Source organism: Tyto alba, unplaced genomic scaffold (assembly GCF_018691265.1).
Source record: "Tyto alba isolate M040663 unplaced genomic scaffold, T.alba_DEE_v4.0 Super-Scaffold_17, whole genome shotgun sequence".
Taxonomy (NCBI): Eukaryota; Metazoa; Chordata; class Aves; order Strigiformes; family Tytonidae; genus Tyto; species Tyto alba.
In genome coordinates, this window is record NW_024881279.1 from 2,510,147 (window position 1) to 2,536,040 (window position 25,894).

General features: G+C 44.2%; 1 protein-coding gene, 1 long non-coding RNA gene and 1 other non-coding gene across 4 annotated transcripts in view; 1 reads left to right on the forward strand and 2 right to left on the reverse strand.

Moving 5' to 3' along the window:
• Positions 1-2,094: 2,094 nt before the first annotated feature.
• LOC116964916 lies at positions 2,095-4,960 on the reverse strand. The gene is made up of 2 exons (XR_006165103.1): positions 4,798-4,960; positions 2,095-2,316 (listed from the first exon to the last, which is right to left on the reverse strand). It is a non-coding gene; the product is annotated as an uncharacterized LOC116964916 (long non-coding RNA).
• Positions 4,961-5,246: 286 nt separating this feature from the next.
• Positions 5,247-25,894, forward strand: part of NR3C1 (nuclear receptor subfamily 3 group C member 1) — a 74,059-nt gene continuing 53,411 nt past the window's right edge. The window contains exons 1-2 of one of the 2 annotated variants that reach the window (XM_033006005.2): positions 5,247-5,439; positions 7,678-8,866. In XM_033006005.2, the coding sequence (XP_032861896.2) occupies positions 7,692-8,866 (1,175 nt within the window). In that variant the 5' untranslated portion in view covers positions 5,247-5,439; positions 7,678-7,691. Of the gene's footprint in view, positions 5,440-6,137; positions 6,607-7,677; positions 8,867-25,894 lie in introns of those variants that run through there. The other variant, XM_033006008.2, reaches the window with a different exon arrangement.
• LOC116964955 lies at positions 22,306-22,412 on the reverse strand. The gene has a single exon (XR_004409048.1). It is a non-coding gene; the product is annotated as a U6 spliceosomal RNA (small nuclear RNA).

Below are 25,894 nucleotides of genomic sequence, written 5' to 3' on the forward strand. Positions count from 1 at the left end.
CATGAGCACATCACTTCATCTGGAAAAACTTCAATCGTTTTATTCTCTAGCCTGCTTCTAGCACTAAAATTGATTTAGTACAGATCCACAGTGGCCTATATATGTTTGCCAATGGGGACCCATGTGTCAGGTCTATTCTTACTGGGCCTGTCAGCAGTTCATAACCAAAGAAATTTCCCCATATTGTAAACATACTTGAGTATGACTGTTTTACAGTTATTTGTTTCATTGAGTCTAGAGGGGGTTAATTTTTTTCCCAGCCTGACTCCAGACCATTTTTATACCTAGATGCTTCCTGTGGATTATGTTATGCATGCTCACTTCAAAGTCATATGTGGCACGATCTGCTTATCTTCGGGTCCTCTGTATTGTCCATGCTAACCCCCAGACAGACAGATTTATGTCTGCATCTGGCAGCCACGAGAGATCCCTTCAGTGCTTCAGATGTTTCTTTCTGACATTTGGTTTGGAATGCTGTACACAAATCTGAAGTCATTTCTTTGTTTCCATGCATTGCCTGATCTCTTCTATGAGAGTCATAATTATGTTTTAATGATTTAATAATGGTCTCTGCTTAGATATATATTTTAATGTCTATATTTAGTGTTTGTTAAGGTTGAGGATCATTATCTTTGCAATATTATTAAATTGTGGCATACGAATGTGCAGTCATTTATATTTTTATAAAATCTCTTATATGACAATTCATACCACTCTGCTCCTCCTGTGGCTCCACAGAACTACTGGGTAGGCTGGATACTCACCAGTCCTGCAGTCCCGCTTGTTGAAATTCTCTTTCAAAATTAGGCACTGATCTACAGCCAAAATTTTCATTGTCAATACAGTGCGGTAGCTGAAACTATATTCCAGTCTTTCCCTTGTTCCCCTTTTTTTCAGGATATTTATTAGTTCCACCTCAAATTCAATTTTCCTAGCTTGTGGAAATAATTCTTCCCTTTTTTTGTCCAAATATATTTTATTCTTTACACAAAATATGAATATGTATGCTATTTTTAGACATTTTGAGATGGAAACAAACCCCCTACAGTTGAAGTCTTTAGTTAATTAACTATTCACCTGTAAAACAGCCATAGTATTTTTATGATGATTGTTATAGTGCATCACATATATTTAGAAGACGAGAACAAGTGGAATTTCTGGAAAACAAAAAAAAAAAAACAAAAACCCACACCACAAAACCCAAACCTTCACCTCTAAATTCCAAGAAAAAAATACAAATTTTACCAAATTACCATTCTGCTCAGGTTAGTAGAAAATAATTGAACAATGGTGACATTTTGTGGCAGACGTGGTTGTCTTAAGATCTGTATCAAACAGGAGTCAAAGCCATAAAAACTGTTACCCCAAACAAAACTTATTATGTTGACACTTTCAGCAGGATGGAGAAATCCTGTGCTAGACTGACACAGGATAAGATGAACCACATATTCTGAGGTTGCAGTAAGAACTTTCTTAATATTTTTTTCTTCCGGGAACTAGTGAGGTTCCTGTGGTAAGAGACAGAGCATCTGGCTGTACTCTGGGGAAGGGAGAGGTATGCTTTTTATCAGGATCAAGATATCTTGATATCAGGGTTGAGAGGATTTTGATGAGACTGTCACAACAGTGCACTCACTTCTAAAACCCAGCACCACCTTCATTTTCATCCGATCATAAGAATTTGTGTATTTTAAATGTGAATATAAAAGAAACCAGGTTGAATTCAAGAAATCTGAAATTCATACTCAGTAATTAAAATATTCTGAAGGCTGATTATGTTCCAATAAGAGTTGTCAATGCCAGTTGGTTAAGCAATTGATAGATTTTTATGGAAGGGACAAAAAAGATCAGCAGCATAATGCAAGCCATGGGCTTTCAGCCAGTCAGCTTCATCCTCTTCTAAACCTTTAGTTGAACAGGAATAAAAACTCACAAGTCTTTTAAAGCCTAACTTGTCTCATACATTTTTATAAACTAGGAAATATGGGGTTTATGTAACTCTGACCATCAACATATAACGCGTTTTAAGTTGTTATGTACAGGGTAGCATGTTACTATTGCAAAGTGTTAGCCAAAACATGCAAGCCTACCAAGTTTTTATATTACATTTATTTCTACAACGTAGGAGTGTCCTAGGGAACATTTCGTTTTAAAGGAGAACAAAGGGAGATGGTATGTTCGGGTTGTTCAGTCACATAGGATAACTTGCATGAGGCCAGAAAGATTTGTCCAAAGCCACGTAGCAGTTATTCCCCTGTCACTGCCGTGCGTGATTCTGCGGGCTTTGCGCTACTTCTGTCTCTGTAGCACCTGCAGCTAAAAGAAGTGAGAGTCAGTAATATTCTTTTCCCAGCTTTATATACTAGAAACACAAAATATCTGAGGTTTTTCATCTGCTCAATTCAATACAACACATTTAAAAAGGGAAGAAATCTAACAGACAGAATTCACGTGTATTGTAACAACATGAGGACAATAAACAAACCTAACTCTGTATTTGAACATGACTGGTATTATACAGTTTACCGATAAGTCGTGAGTTTTACCAACCATGACCTTGCAACGAATGCTGTTGTGCCTAGCAACAAGTAAAAAACATCCTTCAGGAGAGCAGGAACGTGAATTGTTCTGCCCTGGCCAGGCCCCACTTCTGCACATATCGCACTCCAGCTTGCCTCAGGGTTCCTGGCATGAAAAGCCGGTAAGATGTCCTCTGCTCGCTGCTTTGCACTGTTGTATGGCATCCCTGCCTGCTGCTGGTGAATAAATTCTCTACAGCAATCTAAAATCAGGTCCTTTTGGATAAAAGATGATTATTAAGATATGGAATTAGTCATTAGAGAATGAACATCCTACCCATTACCGTGCAAAACCAGCTGTAATTAAGCATCTGAGTGTGTGTTTATAAACAGATGTTCTCATGTAAATGTCTTAGAAATAAACAGCTTTGTTATACAAGCTCACTCAAACTACAGGAAGCTAAGTGAAGCTAACATGTTACAGCTCTCCTCCACAGGCCGATGTCCTCCCATACATACCCTACATTTGCATTTACCAAATTTCAGTGGTAGGAGGGGTCCCCAAATGCAAGACAGTTTCTGTGGCAGAATATTCAGAGAGCAATAAAGTGAAGTGAATTTTCCAGGTATAGTCCCAGAAGCACATTAGGATTTCATGCTTTGAGTGGCATTGTTGCCTTTATTTAATACCAAGGACCTCTGTCACCTTCCTGAACCCGGTGACAAAGATTTCATAGTAATTGTGAATATTCTGACTTCTGCTATTCTGTTTCCCTTGTATGGGAAGAAGTGTTTCCTGTTAGCTGTAAATTCATTGCATCATTCAAAAAGCACCAGAAGGCAGTTTTGAGTGCTATTTTAGATTCATCTTTCAAAAATGCATTAGATTAAGGGAGATTGCAGAGCATATCTAGAATTTTTAGAAGCATTTTTCATCATTTGTGAAACATAAATGAATATTAAGCTGGCATTGCATACATTTATTTTTCATTTTTAAATGTAAATCAATATCTTCCAAAAGTTAATGACATGTAAAAAAACCTATTACTTAAACAAAAAATAAGGGCAGATTAATTGTGCTTTAAAATCTGTGCTTTTACTTGGCCATTCCTTGTAGAAGAATCCCCAAGCCTGCATTTAAACAGCTGGAAAGACAAAAACTTATTTCATGGATGTAACCTGTATTATGTAATTTATTGGGTGCCATAATAACCATTTCTAGATACTAACTGCTTGTCAACACAGTCCCAGTGCAAGCATTATCTGGTCATTATCTCCAAGCCTATTTAATTGTCCCAAATTGGAACGATGGCTATCTTCATAAACGGACAATCGCCGTCTCTCTTCACCCCATCCCCTGAATTTCTGGCAGTTCCAGGGAAAGCCAAACCCGAGAGGATCACTTGTTCTGAAAGGCAACCTCTTCCCCCTCGGCTCTTTCTCCACTTCTTCAAAGCAGCAGAATTTTCTACTTTGTTGTTTAATTTCATTTATAGTTTCAACTCCTGGTTTGCCCCTAGAGTTTCTGGTCTTTTCTTGCCCAGAAACGTGTCACGCAGGAGTGGTGGGTGAAGCTGGGCGTGGAGATGTCCCGCCATCAGCTCTTTGATGCCTCTGCGGTCTAAATTCAGCTTCAGACCGGCGCACTATCCAGTTGCTTTTTTATTCATGTATTTTAAAGAATGCCTAAATCTGTCAACTTCTCAGTAAAAAGCTACCATAATTTGTGGAGTTCACTCGTATTTCTCAGCTGAAACGTCTACACTCGCAGTGCCAGCCAGGGGACAATCGCGTCTCTCCCCCTGCCCCCTCGCTGTCTCTCCTCGTTCCTTCAGCTCTTCTGAGCGCGTTTTTTGGCCTCTTTTCACGGATTTGCCCCCACGCCGTCTAACCCGGCCCTACAGCTGCCCACCAAGCTCCAGGGCACCTTCCCCGGCGCTTTTTGTGCCGCTCCAACGCGGCCCCCACTCCGCGCAACTCCGCGGAGAGGCGCGGCCGGGCCGAGACCCCGCTGAGGACTCGGTGGGAGCGGCCGCCTCGGAGGTGTCCGTCCCCCCGTGTCCCCCCCCCCCCCCCCCGGCTTCGTTAGGAACTCGAGGAAGCGAAAGAGGAAAGAATCGGGGCGGCCCCGCCGCTTCTGTGGCGCGGGCCCCCCCGGGGCTGGCGCCCGCCGGCTTCCCCGCACCCCCTCGGGTTTGCCCCTCGGCAGCGGAGCGGCGCGGAGGTTCCGCCTGCCAGGCGGCGCGGGCCCCCCCGCGCCCCGGCTGCAGTTGCCCACCTCAGCCAACAGGTTGCACCGTTCCCCCTCGCTCGGGGCCGGCCGGCCGGGCGGGCGCTGCCCCGCGGTTGACCGAGCGAGGGGGAAGCCCGAGCGCCGGCGGGTTGCGCCGCGCGGAGCGGGCGCGGTGCTGCCGGTGCCGGCCGTGTCTCCGCTCCCTCTCCACGTCGGGGAGGCGGGGGGGGGGGGGGGGGGGGGAAGGGAGGGAGGGGGAAGGGGAGGAGGAGGAGGAGGAGGCTGCCGTCCTCCATTTTGTGGCGGGGGCAGAGCACCGCCGAGCGCGGCGCTGCCCGGCGGGGAGGCGCAAGGGGAAGGCAGGAGGAGGAGGAGGAGGAGGTGGTGGGGGGGTGGGGTGGGGAGGCGAAGTCCGCGGAGGTAATTAGCGCTAATTAACGGAGGGGGCGCCGCGGTGGTGGTGCTGTGCGGGGCGGGGACTAGGTCAGGGTCTCTGGGCCGGCGGGAGGAGGAGGAGGAGGAGGAGGAGGAGGAGCAGCGCGGGGAGCGGTGCTGGCCGCCGCCGCCGCGGCCCCCGGAGGGGCGGCTGTTGACTCGCTCGCCCCTTCCAGCTGGCTGCCGCCCCCCGCCGCCGGGCGCGATGGCAGTTGGCGGCTGAAGGAGCCCCAGCGCCCTCCCCTGGACGAGGTAAGGGCGGCGGGGGGCGGCGGGGGCCGAGCCGTGGGGCCGGCGCCGCCGCTTCGCCCCGGGAAGTTCCCGGGAGGCGGGGGGGGGGGGGGGTGGCGGCGGGAGAGCCCGGGGGAGCTGAGCCGCCCCCGGCAGGATCCCGGAGTGGGACGGGACGGGACGGGGGGGGGGTGCGGCCGTGTTCCCCGCGAGGAGGGGGTGCCCGGGGGGGGTGGTGGGGCCGTGGAGGGCTCGGCCCGGGACACCCCCCCCCCCCCCCCCCCCCTGCGCCGCTCGCAGCCCGCCCGCCCCTGCCCTTCGCCCGCCCCTCGGCTGGGCCGGGTGTTTGTCCGGGGGGCGAGGAAAGGGGGTGAGGAGCGAGGAGGGGGGGGGGGAGCGCAGCCTTGCAGCCATGGGCTGGTCTTATTTTGCAGAAGTGGGTGTGCCGGGGAGACAGCTCAACAGGTCTCGACACATTTCTCTGAAAACTATACTTTACAAGGGAGAATTTATTGTAATCCGGCAGTTTTCAGTATTCGCAGCTTTTTCCTCCTTCGGGCAGACTCTTGCATCTGATTTTTGACACGTTTCCTACGCTGGATGGTTCGCTGCTTTTTTTTGACGTTGGGGAAATTGTCAAATGGAATAACTACATTTTTCCTCCCCTTCACGTAGAAAAAAAAAAAAAAAAAAAAAAGGCAAAACTGGAGGTAGATAGTTATCTTTTTTTTTTTTTTCCAGTCGCTGTTGCGGTGTCCACCTTAAACAGCCCAGCATTATTTCTGTGCCGTTTGCAATCCGGGAGGTTTTGGGAGGCTGCTGGGGGCTGCCCCCTTCCCACTGTGGGCCGTGGGGCCGACTGGTGGGTGCGGGGGTCCCCGGGCCTGACCCCCGAGACCCGGCGCCTCGGGCAGCACAGCCGAGCGACCCTCCGCTCGGGCGCACGGAAAGGCTGGGTGAGCTGGTGTCGAGGGACCGCGAAGGGTTTTCGTGTTGGGCTTCTCCCACTCGGGACATTTTTACCCAGGCCGAAGCTCGCTGGGGCCACCTTAAAATTTTTTACACGTGGGGACTTCTTGTTGATTGCAGCCTTAACTTTGGCATACAGAAAGCAGCAGCGTTCGTCGGCAGTCTGGAGAAAATGGGCGACAGAGGCGGCGGGTTTATAATTAAGACGACCATAAACTTGTGAGCACTCTTGGGTCGATCTGCTTAATGGATAATTCTGTGGCTGGGCTTTAACTTGGGCATTGCCTCCTCTTACGGGTTGGGGGGGGCTGGGGGGAGGGAATGTGAGCCGATCGTTGTTTGCTGTTAGTATTAGGCCGTAGACAAATAGTATAGAAAGTTTGCCTTGGAATTTACAGTTTATTCTCCAAATATTTATGCTCCGTGCTGAAAATAAATGTAGTAAATACAAACAGATAAAACTCAGGAGGTTTGTTTTCAGTGTTAGATATGCTTGGAGAATAGCTGTGAGCTGTTAAAGTGTTTGAAGCTAATAAAAATTCTCTTTTATTTTTAGTTAGGTTTTATTTATAAATTTGAGATTTATTTAAAGAATTGCATCGAGTTTATTTCAGGATTCACGAGTTGCGTTTGAAGCTGAACCTATGCAAAGATAGCAAACTTTGTGTTTTGTGGTGGAGAGGTTGTGTAGCTCCTGAACAATAACAAACCACTTAGATTTTGTCTGGCTGGTAGCACAGCGTTGGAGCTGGCTCGGGAGGCTCTGGTACCTGTTGTGGCTGATGCATCCAAACCCGCAGGGAGAGAGGGAACTGACTGGGGAAAGGTGATAAACGCCTTTCTCCCCTGCCCTGCTCAAGATGTAATTAAATACCAGGGAAAGTAGCCTTCCAAAATGTGTAAACTGGGTTCTTTAACAATTCCTATGCTTCCTTACTTGCTAGGATAGATAACAGAGCTGGGGACTGTGTTCGGAAAGATGTCTTGTGCTGTAGTCTGGTTCTTAGTTGCACGCAGGCAGACTTACCACTTCATCCAGGTTTAGCAAAGCTTTAAAAAAATATACTTCCTTGTTACCAGTCAGAAATAAAAACAAACAGAAACCCCCAAACAAAACCTGTGGGTTTGAGGAAGATGCAGCACATGTCAGTTCATAGCTTGACTTGCTGTGCTTTCATTCTCAGAGCAGCTAAACCAGGTTTGCCAGGCTAATGATTTAGACTTTGTTTTTAAGCTGTTATTAAAATATCCTTGCTGTGCTAACTTTGAATGCTTCTGATCTTTTTATAGCTAATGTTACAGTAATGGATTCCAAAGAATTGCTTAACTCATCGGATCAAGACGAAAGAAGGAAAAATGCGCTCATCAGTACCAAAGGAGGGATCGTGATGGACTTTCATCCACCCTTCAGGGGTGGAGCTACTGTACAAGCCCCTGTGTCTACATCTCCTCTCCCCACGTCTTCTCAGTCAGATTCCAATCAGCAACCTGCTTTGGCTGACTTTTCAAAAGGATTAGTAAACAATGTGCCTCAGCCAGACCTTTCCAAGGCAGTGTCGCTCTCGATGGGACTGTACATGGGTGAAACAGATGCAAAAGTGATGGGAAACGACCTTGGATTTTCGCAGCAGGGCCAAATTGGCATCTCTTCTGGAGAAACGGACTTTAGGCTCCTGGAAGAAAGTATTGCGAGCTTGAACAAGTCCTCGAGCCTGGCCGAGGACACAAAGGGAGCAATATCTTCTGAGGTGCCCCTTGAGCCGGATTTCCCAGGCATGGCTGGCCGCAACGTCCCTTTAGAGTCAGGAACTGCAGTCCAAAGCCAGGTTGGCTCGAATGGTGGCAACTTGAAGTTGTTCTCTGAAGACCAAAGCACCCTGGATATCCTCCAGGATTTAGAATTGCCACCGGTATCGCCTGGCAAAGAGCCCAATGGGAGCCCGTGGAGGCTTGACCCGTTGCTAGATGACGGTGGCTTGCTGTCCCCTATATCTGCAGATGATGCATTTCTCCTGGAAGGAAATCTCAGTGAAGACTGCAAGCCTCCTGTTTTATCTGACACTAAACCTAAAATTAATGACCGTGGTGACCTTTTACCCAGTTCCAAAATGCCAATGCCTCAAGTGAAAACAGAAAAGGAAGATTTCATTGAACTCTGTACTCCTGGCATAAAGCAAGAAAACATGGGCCCAATTTATTGTCAGGCAAACTTCTCTGGGTCTAATCTGCTGGGTACTAAAGTCTCTGCCATATCTATACATGGTGTCAGTACCTCTGGGGGACAGATGTATCACTATGATTTAAATACTGCATCGCTCTCCCAGCAGCAGGATCAGAAACCAATTTTTAATATCATTCCATCTCTTCCTGCCAGTTCAGAAAATTGGAATAGGTGCCAGGGATCAGGGGATGAGACGTTAGCTCCTTTGGGAACGCTCAACCTTTCTGGCAGACCTGCTTTCTCTAATGGCTATTCAAGGTAATTAGTTTTTGTTTTCTTTATTAAAATACTACAAGTATGTTTAGCACAACTGCATGCATGCCGGTTTGTTGTTTTTTTTTTTTTTTTTTTCTTTCGAAGTCAGTCATCCCTCTTTCATTTGTTACGTGTGGCTATCTGATGGGACATAACTGGTGTACGTTTATTCCATAGTACGACAGTAGCTTTAACCAGGTACTCAACTGTTGGTATTAAAGGGAAGAAAAGAGGAGTGGAGCTGTCATGCTTTAAAAAAGAAATAAAAATAAAAATTCTGGAGGGGAAAAAAAAACCTAGAGGAAAAATTGAGTACGTGGTAGAAGGATCCATACATAAGGCAGTATAGAAAGAAGTATTTAAGTGCATACAAAAGCTGCTTCATTCTCAAGGGTTAGAGGATCAATCACTGTGGGTTGTTTTTTTTCTTCCTAGTGTTACTTAAATGTTATGCACAAAAATAACTTGGTTGCTGGGTAAATTTCTAGAATTACATTTAAGCTAAACTAGAGTTTCAGCTTTGCTTTGTATTTCATTTACCTTACATGGACAAGAAGATTCTGAGTAGGAAATACTCAGCGGTTTGTTTAATAACTGCATTTAAAGAGAGAAGAATATTTGCAGTAAGATTTAAACATACCTGGAATTTAACTCTTAAATAGAACTGCAGGTGGGCTTCTTATAGGCGTTTTTCCGAGAGCAGGGTATTTTAGAGGAGCTGGTTAGTACGTACTTCAAGTGACTTTGTAGTAGTGTTTTCTACAAGCAATTCAGCGGTGCAGATATTCGAGTAAAACACTTTTCCTCTGCCCTTCAGGAGTAAGTGTGATGGTGGCAGCTTTTTCGGTGGGTAGCTGCGTACGTCTCCTCTCGCAGCCGGGGACAGGTTCTGATTTCAGTACGAACACCTAGTTGTACGTTTGCCTTCGCTGTTCTTTGTTTAACACACACTTGCATAGCCACAGTGTTTGGCCTCAGTGGAGGAAGAAGAGGTTTTTGCTGTGTTTCAGTGGAGTCTTAGTTAGAAAATGGCTCTTCGAGTCTATATACGTAAAACCAGTAATTGCAGTCTTTCCATGAAGTATCTGTTTTAACTTTCTTTTTTTACTGGCCCACTGACAATTGATCCCCAGAGTGTTAGCCGCCAGTCCCGGGGCTCTCCCTACACGCTGTTTGCTCCATTTTCCCATGGTTGGAATGAGGTGTGTGAGGGTTTCTTCTTTGTTTCAGGAACACAACTTTTAACTTGCTTTCATTCTAGATTTCTTTCATAGTTTTTGATTTTTTTGTAGCAAAGATGTGGGTTTTTTTCATTGAAGTGTTTAAAGCAATTTGTAATGTAAGGAATCAGAAAAGGAAAATTGGAATTTGTGGATAAATACCACTTTGGTATATGAATATTGAATATGCCTTACCATTTATTTTGACAGATTAGAAATCCTTTGTGCTAACCTTTTGCATAATCAATACAACTTCCATGTTGTTTTTAGTTGTTTCATGGTGGTATTTTGGCGGGGTTTTTTATTTTGCTCTTGCTCTCTTTAATGGCAATCATCGTAAAATCTGTATCAAAGCAAGAAGAACTATTTCTGGGTTTGGGAGGTGAATTTCAGTGACTAAGCAGGCTCCTTGTAGGCAACGGAAACATCATTTTTGAGAATACTTCTGTAAAGTTCATGCATTGTTTTTATTCTACAGCACTATTTAGGTAGAACCAAGTGCGTTCATATGTGAATGGTTTACACATAGATGTTTGTCTGGCTTTCGGGGCATTTCATAAACACCGATTTTATATACTATGTGTCTGGTAATGTTGTGATGAAAAACCCACTTGAGCTACTCAGGTACACAGAATACGTCTGATCCTAGAGTAAGGAGGACAGCTGCGGGAGATGTTATCGTTGCTTTTCTGAAGCAGCTTGGAGGAGCGTGCTCGGCGTGTTTGTGTTGGAGCGGGGCAGGCAGCGCCGGGCAGGCGTGCTGGGAGAGCTGCGGAAGCCCTCAGCGGAGCTCCCGGAGCATCCCCGCGCCCGCGGGACGGCTCAGCAACGGGCTGCTGCAGCTGCTTGCCTTCTTGCTTCCTGCGAGGTCGTCTTATATTTTATTGCTTTCTTTGGCCTTAAGATAATGGATTTATTTATTTTTTTTTTTTTTGTTAATGTAAGGAATGTGTAAGAAAATTTGGGGTGGCTCCTAGTTGAGTTTTGCATAAAAATTAATTATTTCTAGCCTTTATGGAAGCTGTTCTTGCTTCCCAAGGGGTTTTACGCACTAAAACTACAGAGTCCGATTCTAAAACCAACATTGATTGGGTTTGTTTTATTTATTATTTCCCCTCCCCCCCCCATAAAATAGAGGCAACTCCATCTTCTTTTTAAAATGTTTGAGATTATTAATAAATCCCGGAGTTTCAAGCAGGAATTCTTTCTTCCGGAACCTTGTCAGAAATATTTGGTCTAAACTGGGTTAGTTTAAGGTGATGTATTGTGGATTTGTTTGTTTGTCTTACAGAAGACTTAACAAAATTGGCATTTGTTTTAGAAACAAAGGAAGGACTATCCTGCCAGGTTCCTGTGGTCTTTTTTTCATTTAGTACGGATTGTGCGAGTTCAAGGCTGGGATTTTGAGAATTCAGAATTACTAAACTTCAATTTCCAATAGGAAATATTTCTTGATGTTGATATAATTGTTTGACTATTCACAACACTAATTATATGCCAAACATAGAGGAAGAAGAGCTGGTGTTGAGGTAGTATTTTATCTGACTGTTTTAATGGAAAGCATGTAATGCCTCTTCATAGACACGCAGTCTTGAATTGATGTCATGCAATTTTTGAGTGATTTTGCTTCTAAGGATAGCAGTGTGCTGTCTTTAATGAGACAACTGATAATGAGGACTGAGAAAACTAATCAATTTTCCTATGACTAGGAGGAGGAATTCTGAGGTTAACAAGCAGAATACAAACTTATTTGTTCGATGTGAAGGAATCTGCAATAGTCAATAACTTGCTGTCGGTATGTTAGGGCTGTAGAAGTCTGCCAGTGCTTGTGCTGATGTGCAGAACTCGGAGCTGCAGCTCGGTGTTTCAGCAGCCAAGGCTCAAAACCTTCCTGAGCAGCAGCAAAACTCCAGAGAGGGCAAAACAGCATCGCTTGGGGGTCGCCTTGGCATCGATCGCAGTGGAGTGACCAAAGGAGAAGGTAGATAGAATAAGAGGGAGGAAAAAAGTAGGCTGAGAAAATTTGCCTTAGTTTTTCTTCAATAGAAGAAGTGAGACAACGTCTGGAAGAGGAGTAAAACGGGCTGAAAGCATTTGGTAAATGCTTCACTGAAGAATTAGAGGGTTTGATGGTGTCCGTCTCTGATGGGATATTATTTGTGATTTATTACATGAACACCAGTGAAAACTGTTAAATTTCAAGGAAATTATTTTAGCAACACACTCATGTAGGACTCTTGCATGGTATATACATAAAATCCATCGCTCAACTTTTTTATTCCTCTGACTTCCTGGAGATGTGGCTTGTTGTGGGGAGAGCGAAGGAAGATGAGAACACAGCGACGCAGGGGTTTCTGTGTGCCTTTTCTCTTAGCCTACAGCCAGAATTGACAAAAACTGGGCCCCCTTGGCAGTGTCGAGGCTTCTCTTATTACATTTGAAATCATTCCTAGTACTTAAGCTTGTGGTGGGGGATAAGGATCATTAAGGAAGTTTAAGAAAGGGCAAGAGCTGAGAGAAGCCATGAAAGAGGAGGAGAATCTGGAAGGGGGAAGAAGTTTTGCTGATCGGTCACAGTCCAGAGCCTTGCTTCCAGGAGAAGGTACCTTTCTGCCATCACTCTTTAACTGGGATTCTTCCTGGGAAGGAAGGGGAAAAAAGTTTGCTGGAAATGGTAAAGGTCAGTTGTCCGTTTGTCTTACCGCGTTGTTTCAGCTTGGCTTTTGGCCAAGGCTGATGGCTTGGCATGGTTGAATGTAGTACTTTAAATGTTGTCTGACTCAGCAGTATATAATGTATGGTACATATGGAAGTATGTCTTTTTTAATAATTCTATTTTGATATAAAACCCAGACTTGTTATTTGGAGGGAATGCTCAGGGTTTCAGTAGTCTATGTTGTGATTTGTCAGCTTAATGTAATACTGCACTTGGGTTTTGGGTCTTGGAAGTACGCAACAAAAAAATCTAATTGTTTTGTCAGAAAGGGAAGAATTGAGAATGTCTTGCAGCATATGCTGTAAGGCACTGTGAAAAAAAGTAGCTAGATAAATGGTAGGTCATGTAAGATGTAATCTACTTTTTCCATTTTATCTGATCCATTCAGCTAGCTGACAGCTGAGTAGGTTTTTGTAAGTCCAACTCAAATTGTTAATTTCTACTAATTTATTTTCTCCTACAATAATCTCTATTTTAAACCTAGTCATAGCTTATAGAACACAAGTTGATTTTTGTTGCCCATTATGTAATTTTTTAATCCATCTTAAATAATGGTTGAACCCCATTGTACTCTTCTGCAGTAAAAGCAAAGCTATAGTTGAACCAACTCTACTCACAAACCTTCTCATAGCTGTGAAATTTATGTATTACACAACTCCTACATCATATATTTACTGTGTTAAAAATGACTTTACACAGTGAGAGCAAATTGTCTTAGAGATGCAAATGTCCCTTCTTACTCTGACTATTACTGCTCATTTTGGAAATGAACAAGTGGTAACTATTCTATGCACATATATAGCTGCAAACTGCAATTATTTCTGTGTTTTAAAAGGCTACCAAGGCCTTCTGTTTTCCTAGGTCCCCTTTTATAGCCACCACATAGAAGTGGGCCTTTGGGGGCTTCCTCTATTTTTTTAAATTCTTTTGGATTTTTTTTAAATGTTGCCCAACTTCAAGTAGTGAAAGTCATAGAGGAAGAACCTGGCTGCTGCACTTGCTACAGTTGTAGCAAAGTTTGACTGTGTGTTTGTTACACTTTGCACAATGAGATATATTGTTTCTCTTACTTCCACACCAGATTCAGTACCCCTGGCCCCCAGTACCCTTCGCTAGTCCATGTGCTTAACCTAGTTGATTTTCCAGGGCAGATCCTGTTGTTCTAGTGATCAAAACTCTGCAGTGAGACCAAAGTGTGATGGGAAAGGCTCCTACCAGTGTGTGTCTGGGCACAAGTAAGGATCCCTTTGCAAGTCTCCACTGCCTCGTTCGGACGATGTAGTTCAGTGGAACGGGGGCTGGACTGACTGGTTCGACTCCTCTAATAAGCTGATCGCAAAAATTTTAGCCATGCTTCTTTATATTTTGTTATTTACTGATCTACATTATTTAATTGAGAAAGCAACCTTTAAACTCATTATCCTCTTATTGTAAGCTGGTCACAAAAAGAAGCAAATAGATCCATTTCTTAATTTTTTTTTTTTTTTTTTTAGTAGTCTGTGGCTTCTGGGTCTCTTTGGAGTGTTTCTTGGAGCAAATGTGCTTCTTGGATCCAGTGTTGACACTTCAGTGCAAAATGTAATTTGGAGCCTTTTTCTTAGGACATTTTGTTAAAGCTCTTTACCACTGGCCTGAGAAACATTCGTTCCCGCACCATTGGATGTTGTGGTCAGTGTCTTCTGCACAAGCTTCACAAGAGGAGACCAAGTACTCAGCACCCAGAAATTTGCCTGGGAGAAAATGAGCATGTTTTTCACCAGTAATTCTTCTCACAAAACCCTTGTTTGTGGAATATTGCAAGACATAATTATATCTCCATTCATTTTCTGGGGTAGATGGAGACTGCCTAAGCTGATATCCTACCACTGATGTGCTGGTATAGCACAACGTATGCGTTTTACAGATGGTTCCAATGTCGTTATTCTTGAGATAAATAACATAACAATAAAATCCTGTTTTCAATCCAAGTTATAAGCAATGGGAAAAGCTTTGCAGAGCTGTAGTTACAATTATATTGGGTTTGTGTTATTAAAATAACTGAAACCATGTTGCCACTGGCGTACAGAAGTGAACTTTAAAATGCATTCAGAGTGATCTACTTCTAACTGTTCTTAGAAACACAGAAACAAATGTGTGTGCAACAAGGTAGTTTCTGGGAAGAATATTAAACTGTACAGTACACAGCACCGCAGACCCAGGGAGCTTGTTGTGTTAAGCTCTTTGGTTTTATAGTCTTTGTCTCCCAGAGTCTGGCAGTATACACAAATTTTAATCTTATTTACTGAAGTGTTAATGTATTGCATTGTTGCATGTACAGATTATTTGTGTTCTCATCACAGCGGTTTTCTGTCTGATTCACTATAGTATGATACCCATTTATAATACAGCCTTAAACAATCAAGACACTTGTAGACCAGGAGTTAATCCTGTTCTTACTGCTGGGTTCTGGAAATACTAGGCAGATACTGTAAGTAGATGGTCTCATCCCCGTGGGACAGAAGTGAACCAATACAGCTGGAATAGATGACACACAAAAAAACGAGAAAAAAAAAAAAAAAAAAAAAATTCAGCTCATTGTCTTGGCACTGACTTCCCATCAACTAGTTTCAAATATCTGTAGGAAAAAAAAAAATAAATGCAAAAGTTACAGTTAACTTTGTCCATATGTGAGGGTGAGAGAGATTGTGAGTACAGCTTTGCTGGTCACCTGCGAAGGAGTCAAAGCAGAGGGGAACCTGCACAGAGCTTATTCCATCAGTGTGTCACAGACTCCACTCGAGTGTCACAGACTTAATTAAAAGGGAACTGGAAGGCTGTGGATGCGCAAGTCTTGCTGCCTTGCGGCAGGAGTACAAGAAGGTGCGGGTTGTCCCCCGTGCATAACAAGTCCAGCACCTTGAATTATGGTAGTTACTGGAAGGGTGAGTAGTTGTGCTTCCAGAAGTAGTGTGTTGGGTTGGGAAGACAATTTAGTGCAATTACTTTGTCTCTCCTGGAGATTTTTCTTGTTACCTCATCTTCACTACAAAGAAGGTGTAATGTTGTGCACATGCCTCCTACCTCCTTACCTGATTCAGCTTATACTAACCTCTGCCGTGACATATTCTGCCAGAATTATTTTCCTGGCCGAAACAACGTCTTCCTGCGTGCGATCTAAGCACTGTATTGCTTGAAATAGAACTATATGTACTGTTGCAAAAGCACATCCCTTCTACTTTTGTGGCCCGCACCGCTGGATTTACCACATGGCCGCTTCACGTGTCCCAGAGGTGCGTTTTGGCAGGAGCAGTGAGGTGTAACTGCAGCTTCACAAGCTCTTGCTCAGGGAGAGGTAATGCTGGCTGGCACCTGGGGTTCTATTTTGTAATGCAGATGATGTCAGGTTTTGTTGCTGCTCTTATGTGAGGCTTAAGTTTAGATTCCAGGACACAGTGTTACTTATCCAGGATATCATGTAGAGTTTTATAATAATGGTTCCTTAAATCAATAATCACTACAATTGTGTGGATTTCTGGAGGAAATCATGCTCTTCAGAAGTCGTCTTGACATCTTCTATGGAGTATGTTTCTGTACCAGCCAACTGCATTCTTAATATAGTCTATATCAAAATGGTTATCACTAAAACTCCGTATCCCATGTGTACCTATACAGCTTTCAGTCCATGTTAAGTCTTCCTAGAAAATGATAATTCTGATGCACTTTGGAAATTAATATCCAACAAGCTGCTAATATTTTGTTGTGGAGCTGCAATATTATATGCAACTTTTACTTTTTGATCAAATTTCTCAATTTTCCTGAGATTGCAAAGGCAAAATGCTGTTGGAGAAGGACTTTCAAAATAATAATAATGTCTTTCTTGAATTCAGTTCACTGCTACTGTAATTTAGTTAAGAAACTGGGTTCCATATTAGATTTTGCAGCAATGCATTCTTCATACTATTTGTAATGGGTTTGTACAGTTACTGTGTGTCAGAGAACAGCTGGAGATCATGATCATATTTATGCATCATGGTCACACAGGATTTAATATGAAACTTCTGAGCAGCAGGGCACAATTTATTCTTCTGTTGCTTTATTCAGATATTTCATATTTCTGGTTGCCTTTATTTGCATAACTAAATTCTAAGTAAGTAAATACTGCTCAGGATGCTAGTTTTCTTTTAAAAAATAGATCAGGTCACAAATGAGTAGTTTGCCTCAAAATACTACCTGGGGAACTTGCTGTACTGTCAGGTAAGAGCGAGTAATTGAGTGTCAGTGAAGTATGTAGTTTATCCAAATAGGCAAATAATGGAAGTGATTTGGTAGCTTTGTGGTTGGTTTGCCTTGTTTTGATTTTATTTTGCAGGGTCTGAGATCCAATGCTTTGATTACCAGTCTCAAGAAAACTGTGAGAAGTCCTGTAATTGTCCTTATCTACAAGATCTGGTTTGGTGGGCTTCTGGCTGCATCGGGGACTTTGGTCTTGTCTTGTGTTAGAAACTTGGAGTGTGGGGTGTGACGTTTTGGGGTCTCTTAGTGTGTGTTCCTGTCCGAGTATTTCAATACCTGCTTCTCCTGGGAGTGCTCGTTGAGAAAGAAGGGTTTGAAGGTGGGTGAGCTCTTTGTTCACCAGTGGGCAATAGCTCGGCTGCATCTCTCTGGTGGGGTGAGAGAGGCGTGAAAATGGGATGTCTGTGGTTGGCAATTCTGTGAAATTTTTAGGAAATGAGTTTTTGGTCTTGGATGAGAACCCTCCAGCCACTATACAGCTCCTTTCCAGCTGTGTGAATTGTGTATGACGGGAGAGGGCTTCGTTTGCTCTCTTCCTTCCCAGCTGGACGTTTACAAAGGACACGGCTGCTCGGGGTGCGTGGGCGCCTGGCCTTGCTTCTGGCTTCAGCGCATCTGTGAGTTCTCTAGACCCTGCGTGGTGTGTCTCTGTGCCTTCCCATGCCGTCAGAGCCTGCTTTTGAGAGCGCAGGTGTGAAGTTCTGGGGCTGTTCGTGATTTTTGTTGCCAAGCTTCAAAAGAGCCGCTCTGCTGCGTGCCGGTCTCTCCTGAGCTGAGAGTCTGGTATCTGTGACAGAAAAGAGCAGCTGATGCAGTTTATTTTTGTTGTCATCGCTCGGAGAACCTGCTCGCCTGGTGTGTGTGATATCGTATGTAATGATGTAGTAATAGGGTCTGGTACGGCTTCGTGTGGAAGGGGAGCTCTGCCAGGGGAGTGCTGCCAGGACACGTCAGACGCCGCGCACGGCGGTTGCTTCAGGGTGCAGCATCTCCCGAAAGCGGGGCTCGGGCCGGGGTTTGTCACGGCACAGGGGCTGTGCCGTGCCGTGCCGCTGGCCCTCCGTCAGCCCTGGTGCAGCCTGTTGCTGTCCTGCTCTCCTGAGCAGTTTTTAACTACTTCTGATTCATTCACTGGCACGTTTAAGAGACAAGAATGCACGGTACGGCTTTGATGGGAGTTGACTGCCAAATCGGTGTGTTGTCAGGAAAGGGTTGTGTGATCTGTCGTATGACTTAGAAATGAGGCGTGTATGAATACAGTTATTATGTGCTATCATAAATAAAATGTATAGTTTTTCTGTAGCTTTTAATTTCATCACAAGGTGTAAATTGGCAATAACATATTTTAAATTAACACATCTACTCCATAAACATGTATCACTGTGTATCTGCATATTTTCTAACTCTTGCTTATTTTTGCTTCTTTCTCAGAGTTTTCTGTTACCTTTCTAAAGCAATAAGTTACTAAAGCCATCAGCTCAAGGTTTTTAATAAATCAGTGCTGAAAACGTGCATGTGCTGCATGCACACATGTGGATTAGTTATGCAAGAATGCAGTCCATGCATGTTAACTTAAAAACCAAACAAACAAAACCAAACCAAACAAACAACAATAGCACTTCCTTGCAGACTTAATAGTTTCATGTCCTGATCTCAGTTTGTATATTACTTAGCTCTTCTTTTCTCTCATATATTTTTCAGGGGTTACTTTTGCTTCCAGGTCCTTTGATGGTTTGTTTTGCCTGTTAAATTCCTGTTAATCTTGTGTTATGTATGAATTGCTTCAAAATTAATTGCATTGTCCCAGGATGAGGGTGATGTCGGTAAAATTAAACTTTTTCTTAAAGAACTGTGCATCTTAGTTCTCTTAAAACACGCAGTAGATTAGAATATGAGCCAATGTAAAATATTTAAGAAAAACAGTCTTATCTGAGAGCAGGCATTTAAAAAGGTTTTCAAAATCAGAGATCCTGAACTTGGTATCTAGAAAAGCTTTTGGATGCTGGAGATGAGTGGAGAAGTATGGAATATCACTTCACAGTTTAATTTTAGTAAGTTAATAAATTTTTATTGAAATAATAGCAGACTGCATATGAAATGGCCAATTCAGATTCTTTCTGAACGCCAGAATTCCCTATAATTGGCCTTTAATCAGTGGGAAAAACTTTACTTAACAAAGATTAAATTAGTAGGTGAGTTGGATGAAATCAGTTAGTGGGGGTGGTGGGAGAAGAGGGAGCTGGGGGCAGGCGAAGGAGCCCTCTCCTTGGGGCAGGGTGCTGGTTTCTCAGGTGAGGATCAGCAGTTTTTGGAAACCAGGTAGTGCGGCTGCTGAGTACGTGAGCTAATAACTAGAGGAGAAGGAGCGAGGAGAGTATGTTGCCTGTTTGTAAGTGGTTGCAGTCACACCAATGATGGGATTGGAGGGGCCCTTGGGGATTCTCAAACCCAGCCCGTTCTGTCATTGGACCTTGTAGCAGACGCAGTTTAGAAACCGCACTGACGTGTTTCGTGGTGACAAGTGGTGACATGCAGCTTGCACCAAATAGAAATCTTCTGTCCGGTGTAGGTGCCTTACTCGCCTGTAGGCTCTTAAAACTGCTGCAAACTGTAGTACCGGGGCCTTACATAGAGGCTGTGTAGAGGCTGGCGTGTTGCTGGTGACTCCTGCGAGTAGGTGTTACGGCCAGCGCTGACCAGCGAGGTGCTTGTGTTCCGTACAGCTGTCCTTCTGTAGTGCAAGTGAAAATCAAATATGGAGGGTTGCTGAATTATGTAATACTTGGGGCTGTACCTCGTCTATTCAAAAAGAAACTAAAAGTGGGAAGAACAGACGTGCGCCGTTAGGACTGTCTTTACAGACGTTTAGGGCCGTACGTACTCACACAGCCTCTTGCTGGTGGCAGGCCTGGGAGGTGACGGGGGGCTGAGGGTAAGGGCGTGTGCTCAACAAGCAAAAGAAAGAGAAGTTCTCAGTGGTAAGAGATGGAGTTAAAGACTGTCCTGGGTTCTATCTGAAAGCAGGGGGATTGTTTAAAATAGCCTAAAAAAATCAGCCTTTTTTGACTGGAGGTACCATTAGAAACCGATTCACCTACGTGTAACAGGTTTCTCATGAATGCAAGAAACTGTTCTGTTATCAAACTTTAGCTTTTAAAATGTTAAGATCCTGACAAGAAAACTCTAAGGAGATAATAGTGAATTATTTTTTGTATGCTGTTTTCATTTGTTTATTTCAATGATCACCTTTGGTAGGTTCCAGAGGAAAGGAACTATGATGAGGCTGAAGGGTAGCATCGCTTTTTCTTAATTCTTTAGCTTCAGTAAAAGTAAATACTGTGTTTTCATTTAGGATTTGGTCTTACAAATATGCTAAATTATTGTATTGAAGAGAAATTTGCCGTGAAAAGAATAGCTTGAAATGGAATAAAATATAAAGAACGAAAAAGTGAAAGGTTATAAGTTATACTTACTTGAAAATAAATTAAGCTAGTTTGTTTTCACTACCTTGCTCCAATTTCCAAACCAGTATAGATAAAAATAGAATTTGTAAAGAATGTGTGCTGGTTTTGGCTGGGATGGAGTTAATTTTCTTCATAGTAGCTAGTATGGGGCTGTGTTTTGGATTTGTGCTGAAAACAGTGTTGATGTTTTTGTTTTTGCTGAGCAGGGCTCACAGAACCAAGGCCTTTCCTGCTCCTCACCCCACCGCAGCAGCGAGGGGCTGGGGGGGACACGGCTGGAACCGCAGCCCCCAGCTGCCCCAGGGACATCCCAGCCCATGCAGCGTCATGCTCGGTGTATGAAGCTGGGGGAGAAGAAAGGGGGGGGATGTTGGGAGTGACGGTGTTTGTCTGCCCACGTCACCGTTACGCGTGATGGAGCCCGGCTGTTCTGGGGATGGCTGAACCTGCCTGCGATGGGAAGTGGGGATTCAATTCCTTGGTTTGCTTTGCTTGTGTGCGCAGCTTTTGCTTTACCTGTTAAACTGTCTTTATTTCAACCCACAAGTTTTCTCACTTTTACCCTTCCGATTCTCTCCCCCGTCCCGCTGAGGGGGAGTAAGTGAGTGGCTGTGCAGTGCTTAGTTTCTGGCTGGGGTTAAGCCACGACAGTCCTTTGTGGCTCCCAATGTGGGGCTTGAAGGGTTCAAGATAATGACAGATTTGATTGGAATGTGCCAGATCGAATTTATAGCTGTTATTGCTGTTTACCTATTAATTGACAGGCTCCTGTCCTTGCCAGGGGGCATGCTTGGTTTACTGTATATTAGAGTCTGGTGCTCATTAGTGGCTGCTTTTTGCTTTCGCTGCTTGCTGTGCTGCTGTATTGCTTATCATCTGACGCTGCTGTGCCTGGGCACATTCTGATAACAGCAGTGGCCAAGTGCCTGGGCTGGCCGAGGGCCGGGGCATCGCTGCTGGTTCTGTGCTGCTGCACTGGGCAGGCTGGCACTCCAGTGGGAACTTGAGTCGAAGGGACTGTGACCTGTGGATGAGTCCGTGTGGGAGCAGGAACCCCCAAAACGTCTGTGGCTGTAGATGAGCCCACGCCAGAGCAGGGACATCTCGAAGTGTCTGTGGCCGTTGTAATGTCTGTGTCACAGCAGGTACACCTCGGAAGGGACTGTGGCCCACGGATAAGTCCACGCTGCAGCAGGTACCCCTCAGAGCATCCATGGCTGTGGGAAAGTCCACGCCTGCAGCAGGTACCCCTCGGAGCATCCGTGGCTGTGCACAAGGGTGTGCTGGAGCACCTCAAAGCATGTGGCCATGGATAAGCCCACGACAGAGCAGGTACCCCCCTGGAGGGACTGCAGCTGTGGGTGAGGCTGTGTTGGAGCAGGGTCACTCCCGAGGGGACTGTGGCTGTGGGTAACACCACGCTGGAGCCAGGAACATCTCTGAAGGTGGTGTGGCCCAGGGATGAGGCCATGCTGGAACAGGCGCGCCTCAAAGCGAGTGTAGCTGTGGGTAAGCCAGTGCCACAGCAGGTACACCCTGGAGAGGCTGTGGCTCGTGAGTAAGGCTCTACTTGGAGCAGGTACACCCTGAGGGGCTGCAGCCTGTGGGTAGGTCCAAGCTGGAGCAAGGGCAAGGGCGGGACTTCATTGCATCCTTAAACCCTATGGTCTGGTCCAAGGGGGCCAGGGGTGGAGATTGTAATGGAAATACCTTTAAATTGTTGTACCCCCGGATTTGCGTTGCATGTTATGTGAATTCCTGTAGCAGGAACCTAATATGGAAGGCTTCGTGAATTTGCGTGTCATCCTTATGCAGGGGCCATGCTAGTCTGCTCTATATCATTCCTATTTTAGTATATGTGCTCGCTTCGGCAGCACATAGACTAAAATTGGAACGATACAGAGAAGATTGTCTTTTTTGAGAAGAGTATGTCTTTTTTGCCTATTAATTTTATAAATTATGTAATCTCTTTTTGGAGGAAAGGGGAGACTTGTAATGCTTTTTGTGTTATTTGCTTTGCCCAAATGATAAACTTAAGGTTTAACAGAAAACTGAACATTAAATTGTATGCTTGCTCTCTATTATTTGAAGTAGCACAAAGTATGGAAGAGATCCTGTGTCACAAATACAGTCTCCCTTGGTGCTGTCTAGAGACAAGAGAGCTACTACTTTAATGCATATTTCAGAAAGCATTTTCTCTAACCTGTTCTACTTTGTTACAGCCCAGCCCAGGCTTTTTAAAGGTCATTTGGCCACACCGATTTCAGTGGGAAGTAATCTTTTTTAAAATCTGAGTCCTGGTCTGTGTGGAGAGTCCCTTGGTTTCATTTGCATATAGCTTTATGAATTCTGCCCTTCCTGAACATGTATTTCTACTAAGCCCCACGCATCTGCCATTTTCTAAACTGACAAGGAAGCTATTCTGACACCTTCATTTTTAACAAAACCAATCTAACAAGTGTTGTAATGAATTAGCTTTCCATAGTTGGAGAAGACAAGTCTGTTCAAATGAAGTGCCAGGGTATTTGCAAGTTATGTGCATGGTTTAATAAAAAATAAATTTAGTGCTAAAACTCCTCTTATAAAATGTAAATGTTGTAAAAATCTGAATGCTCAGAATTCTTTATTTTGAGTAGCAGAGCATTCTTTTTACACTTTTTTATTTAAGTGAGCAGTTAATATTGGGATGCCTGCAAGATTACATTCTTAGTCAAGCTAGATATTTGACAGCTACTTTCCAACCAGAGCAACTGGTTTGACAAATGAGCTTGGACCTATTTGATCACTTCAAAGATTCTTCTTTAAAGACTCTTTTAACACGTTAAAGGTTGGAACGTCTGATATTTTATTAAATAAAAGTCAGGAGGTTGGAATATTGCTAATAGTCCACTTGTTTTTGTGACTTAGTTTGTTCCATCTTGCAGATCAAAACTATATGGTTAAGTTGCGCAGCATACCACTGGGGAGGGAGGAAGTGACTTGTGTTTCTATTCCTGGCTGACCCCAGCCTATAAACCGAGGAAGAGCTTTAAAGGAAATGCAGCATTTAGCTCTTTGAATCTTTCCAAGCATTTGTAAGTGCTACCAACTCTGTCTTCCTGTATGCAGCGTTTCAAGACATGGACATCTTAAAACTGCCATCCTAATTTAAAAATTAAACAGAACACATACCTAACAAGGGAAGTGCTAAAACTTCCTGGAAATAGATGGCAAAACTGCAATTCAGAATTTTATCTAAAACATCCTATTTCAGCAGTCGGAGATGTTTATCTCCCAGACTCTTACTGTTGTCTTGAGGGGCATGCATATTCTTTTGGCTCATTCTTTGTTTAAGAGCAACCTTGGCCTCCTTTTTTGGATCAGGGAGTCTCTTTCTAGGTTCTGCATTAAAAATGGGAAATAAGTGCAACAAAGCTTTTTGTTCACTCCTGGTTTTCCTACTTGAAGCTACTTGTAATGGTTCTGGTTTTATAAAGATGGCATAACTACTTGTCTGTGCATTGCAAGTTGAAATAATGACTTCGAAAACATGGTCTGAGCACTACGGTACGTGTCCTCGCCCTGATAGAAGCCACTGTCACATGACAATGTTCTGCTCCAGCTGGGATCAGATTTTTGGATTTGGTTTGATTGTGTATTCAAAAGATCTGTAGAGTTCTAAAAACCCTCAAAGATTCAAAAGGTGGTTGGGTGCCACACACGTGACTTTGGAGTATCCTTTCTAAACACATGTAACGTGCTTACTAAATGATGCCTGTCGGTTGGGTGCTAATTGTAAGGTGGATTTTTTTTCCCAGATCGTGTTTGAAATCCGGTGGCTCAGCAATGATAATTCGCCATCATATTGTAAGAATCTCCCTGACTAAATGGTGAGCTGTGTCAGGGTGTTTATGGGATTGGGAAGTTAAAAGCCTTCCACAGACTACGGAGGCGTCTGCAGGTGCAGCGGTGGCTCGGTGTTTCTGGGAAGTTGCCGTCCCTGACACGGATGCGGCTGCCGTGCCCCGCGGTGGTGCCACCAGCTCCGTCGCTCTCCTTGCCGGAGGTGGTGTGGCCGTGTTCGGAGCGGCTGGCTGGGGGTGTCCTGGGAGGCTGTGTGCGATGCAGTAAGCCAAGTCCAGTGCGCAGACAACTGTGAAAGAGGGAACTACATGTAAATGAGGCAATTGGCTTAAAAAACAGAAAGCCAAAAGCAGCAACAACACTAAGGAACCCCTAAACAGCTTGGAGATTGGCTAGCAAAACTGAATACCAGAAATGTATCGCTTTGTGATAGACTGATAGCTCCAAGTAGCTCAATTTAATTTAAAAAATAAAATAATTTAAAAAAAAAATCGCTATTTTAAAATGGGGAAAAACTTGCCCAAATATGATGAACAAAAGTCCCATAAAATATGTAAATTCGACTGTAAATGGGAAATTGAGTGGGGTTAAAAAAAGGAGTTTGTGAAGTGCCTTGTGAAAGGGCAGCTCTGCGAACCCGCAGCAGGGACAGGCTGCCAGCGTGCCTCCGGTGAAAACGGGACCTGGAGCACTCTGAGTTAGCGAGTCCAACTTCTGCCCTTGGCAGGGAGGTAGGTTATAAAGCTGTAAGGTCACCGAGCCCACGAGTCTCTTGGGAAAGAGCTGTTCTTGCTCCTGGAAGGAAAACACCACCTCATCCGACATCCTGGAGTTCTGTGAGACTGTCAGCGAGCCTGTGGACAGGGGAAATCCAATTGACCTGAATGTATTTGTGTTTGTTTTTTGTTTTTTTTTTTTTTTTTTTTTTTCTTTTGAGTGTTTGATGTGCTTTCTTGCCAGAGGCCATTTAAAAAAGAATGAAACCAACAGCGGAAAAAAAAAAAAAAAAAAAAAAAAAAGTTGTCATGGAACTGGAAAAGTGGTTCTTTTATGGGCTTGAGAGCTGGTTAGAGAATGGGAAGCGAAGGGTAGGATTTAGTGGTTGCTTTTCAGGATGAGAAGGCGACTGCCTGGTTCCCTGCGGCTCAGTGCTGAGACGGGGCCTGAAAAGGGAGCGTGTGAGGAGGTTTCTGGGTTAGCTGATACGGAGCTATTTTGGGGAGTTGAGTGCCAGGCTAGGAAGCTCTCTGGAAGCGCAGGGGGCACACGGACAAACCGGCGGGGGAACCTCCATCCAGAAAATGTAAGGTTGTGTGTCTCGGGGATATTATCTATACGTTGCTTGTACAGTACGGAGCTCAGAGCTGGCAGCTGGGACTCGGGAAGGGGTTCTGGGTTGTCATTGATGCTTTTGTGATTCCTTAGCTCAGTGTGCAGCAGCAGCCCAAGAGCTAAATGAGGGGGGTTATTACCAAGAAGGATAAAGGGAATGGCCCTTGGCTTGTGCTTTGTGAGC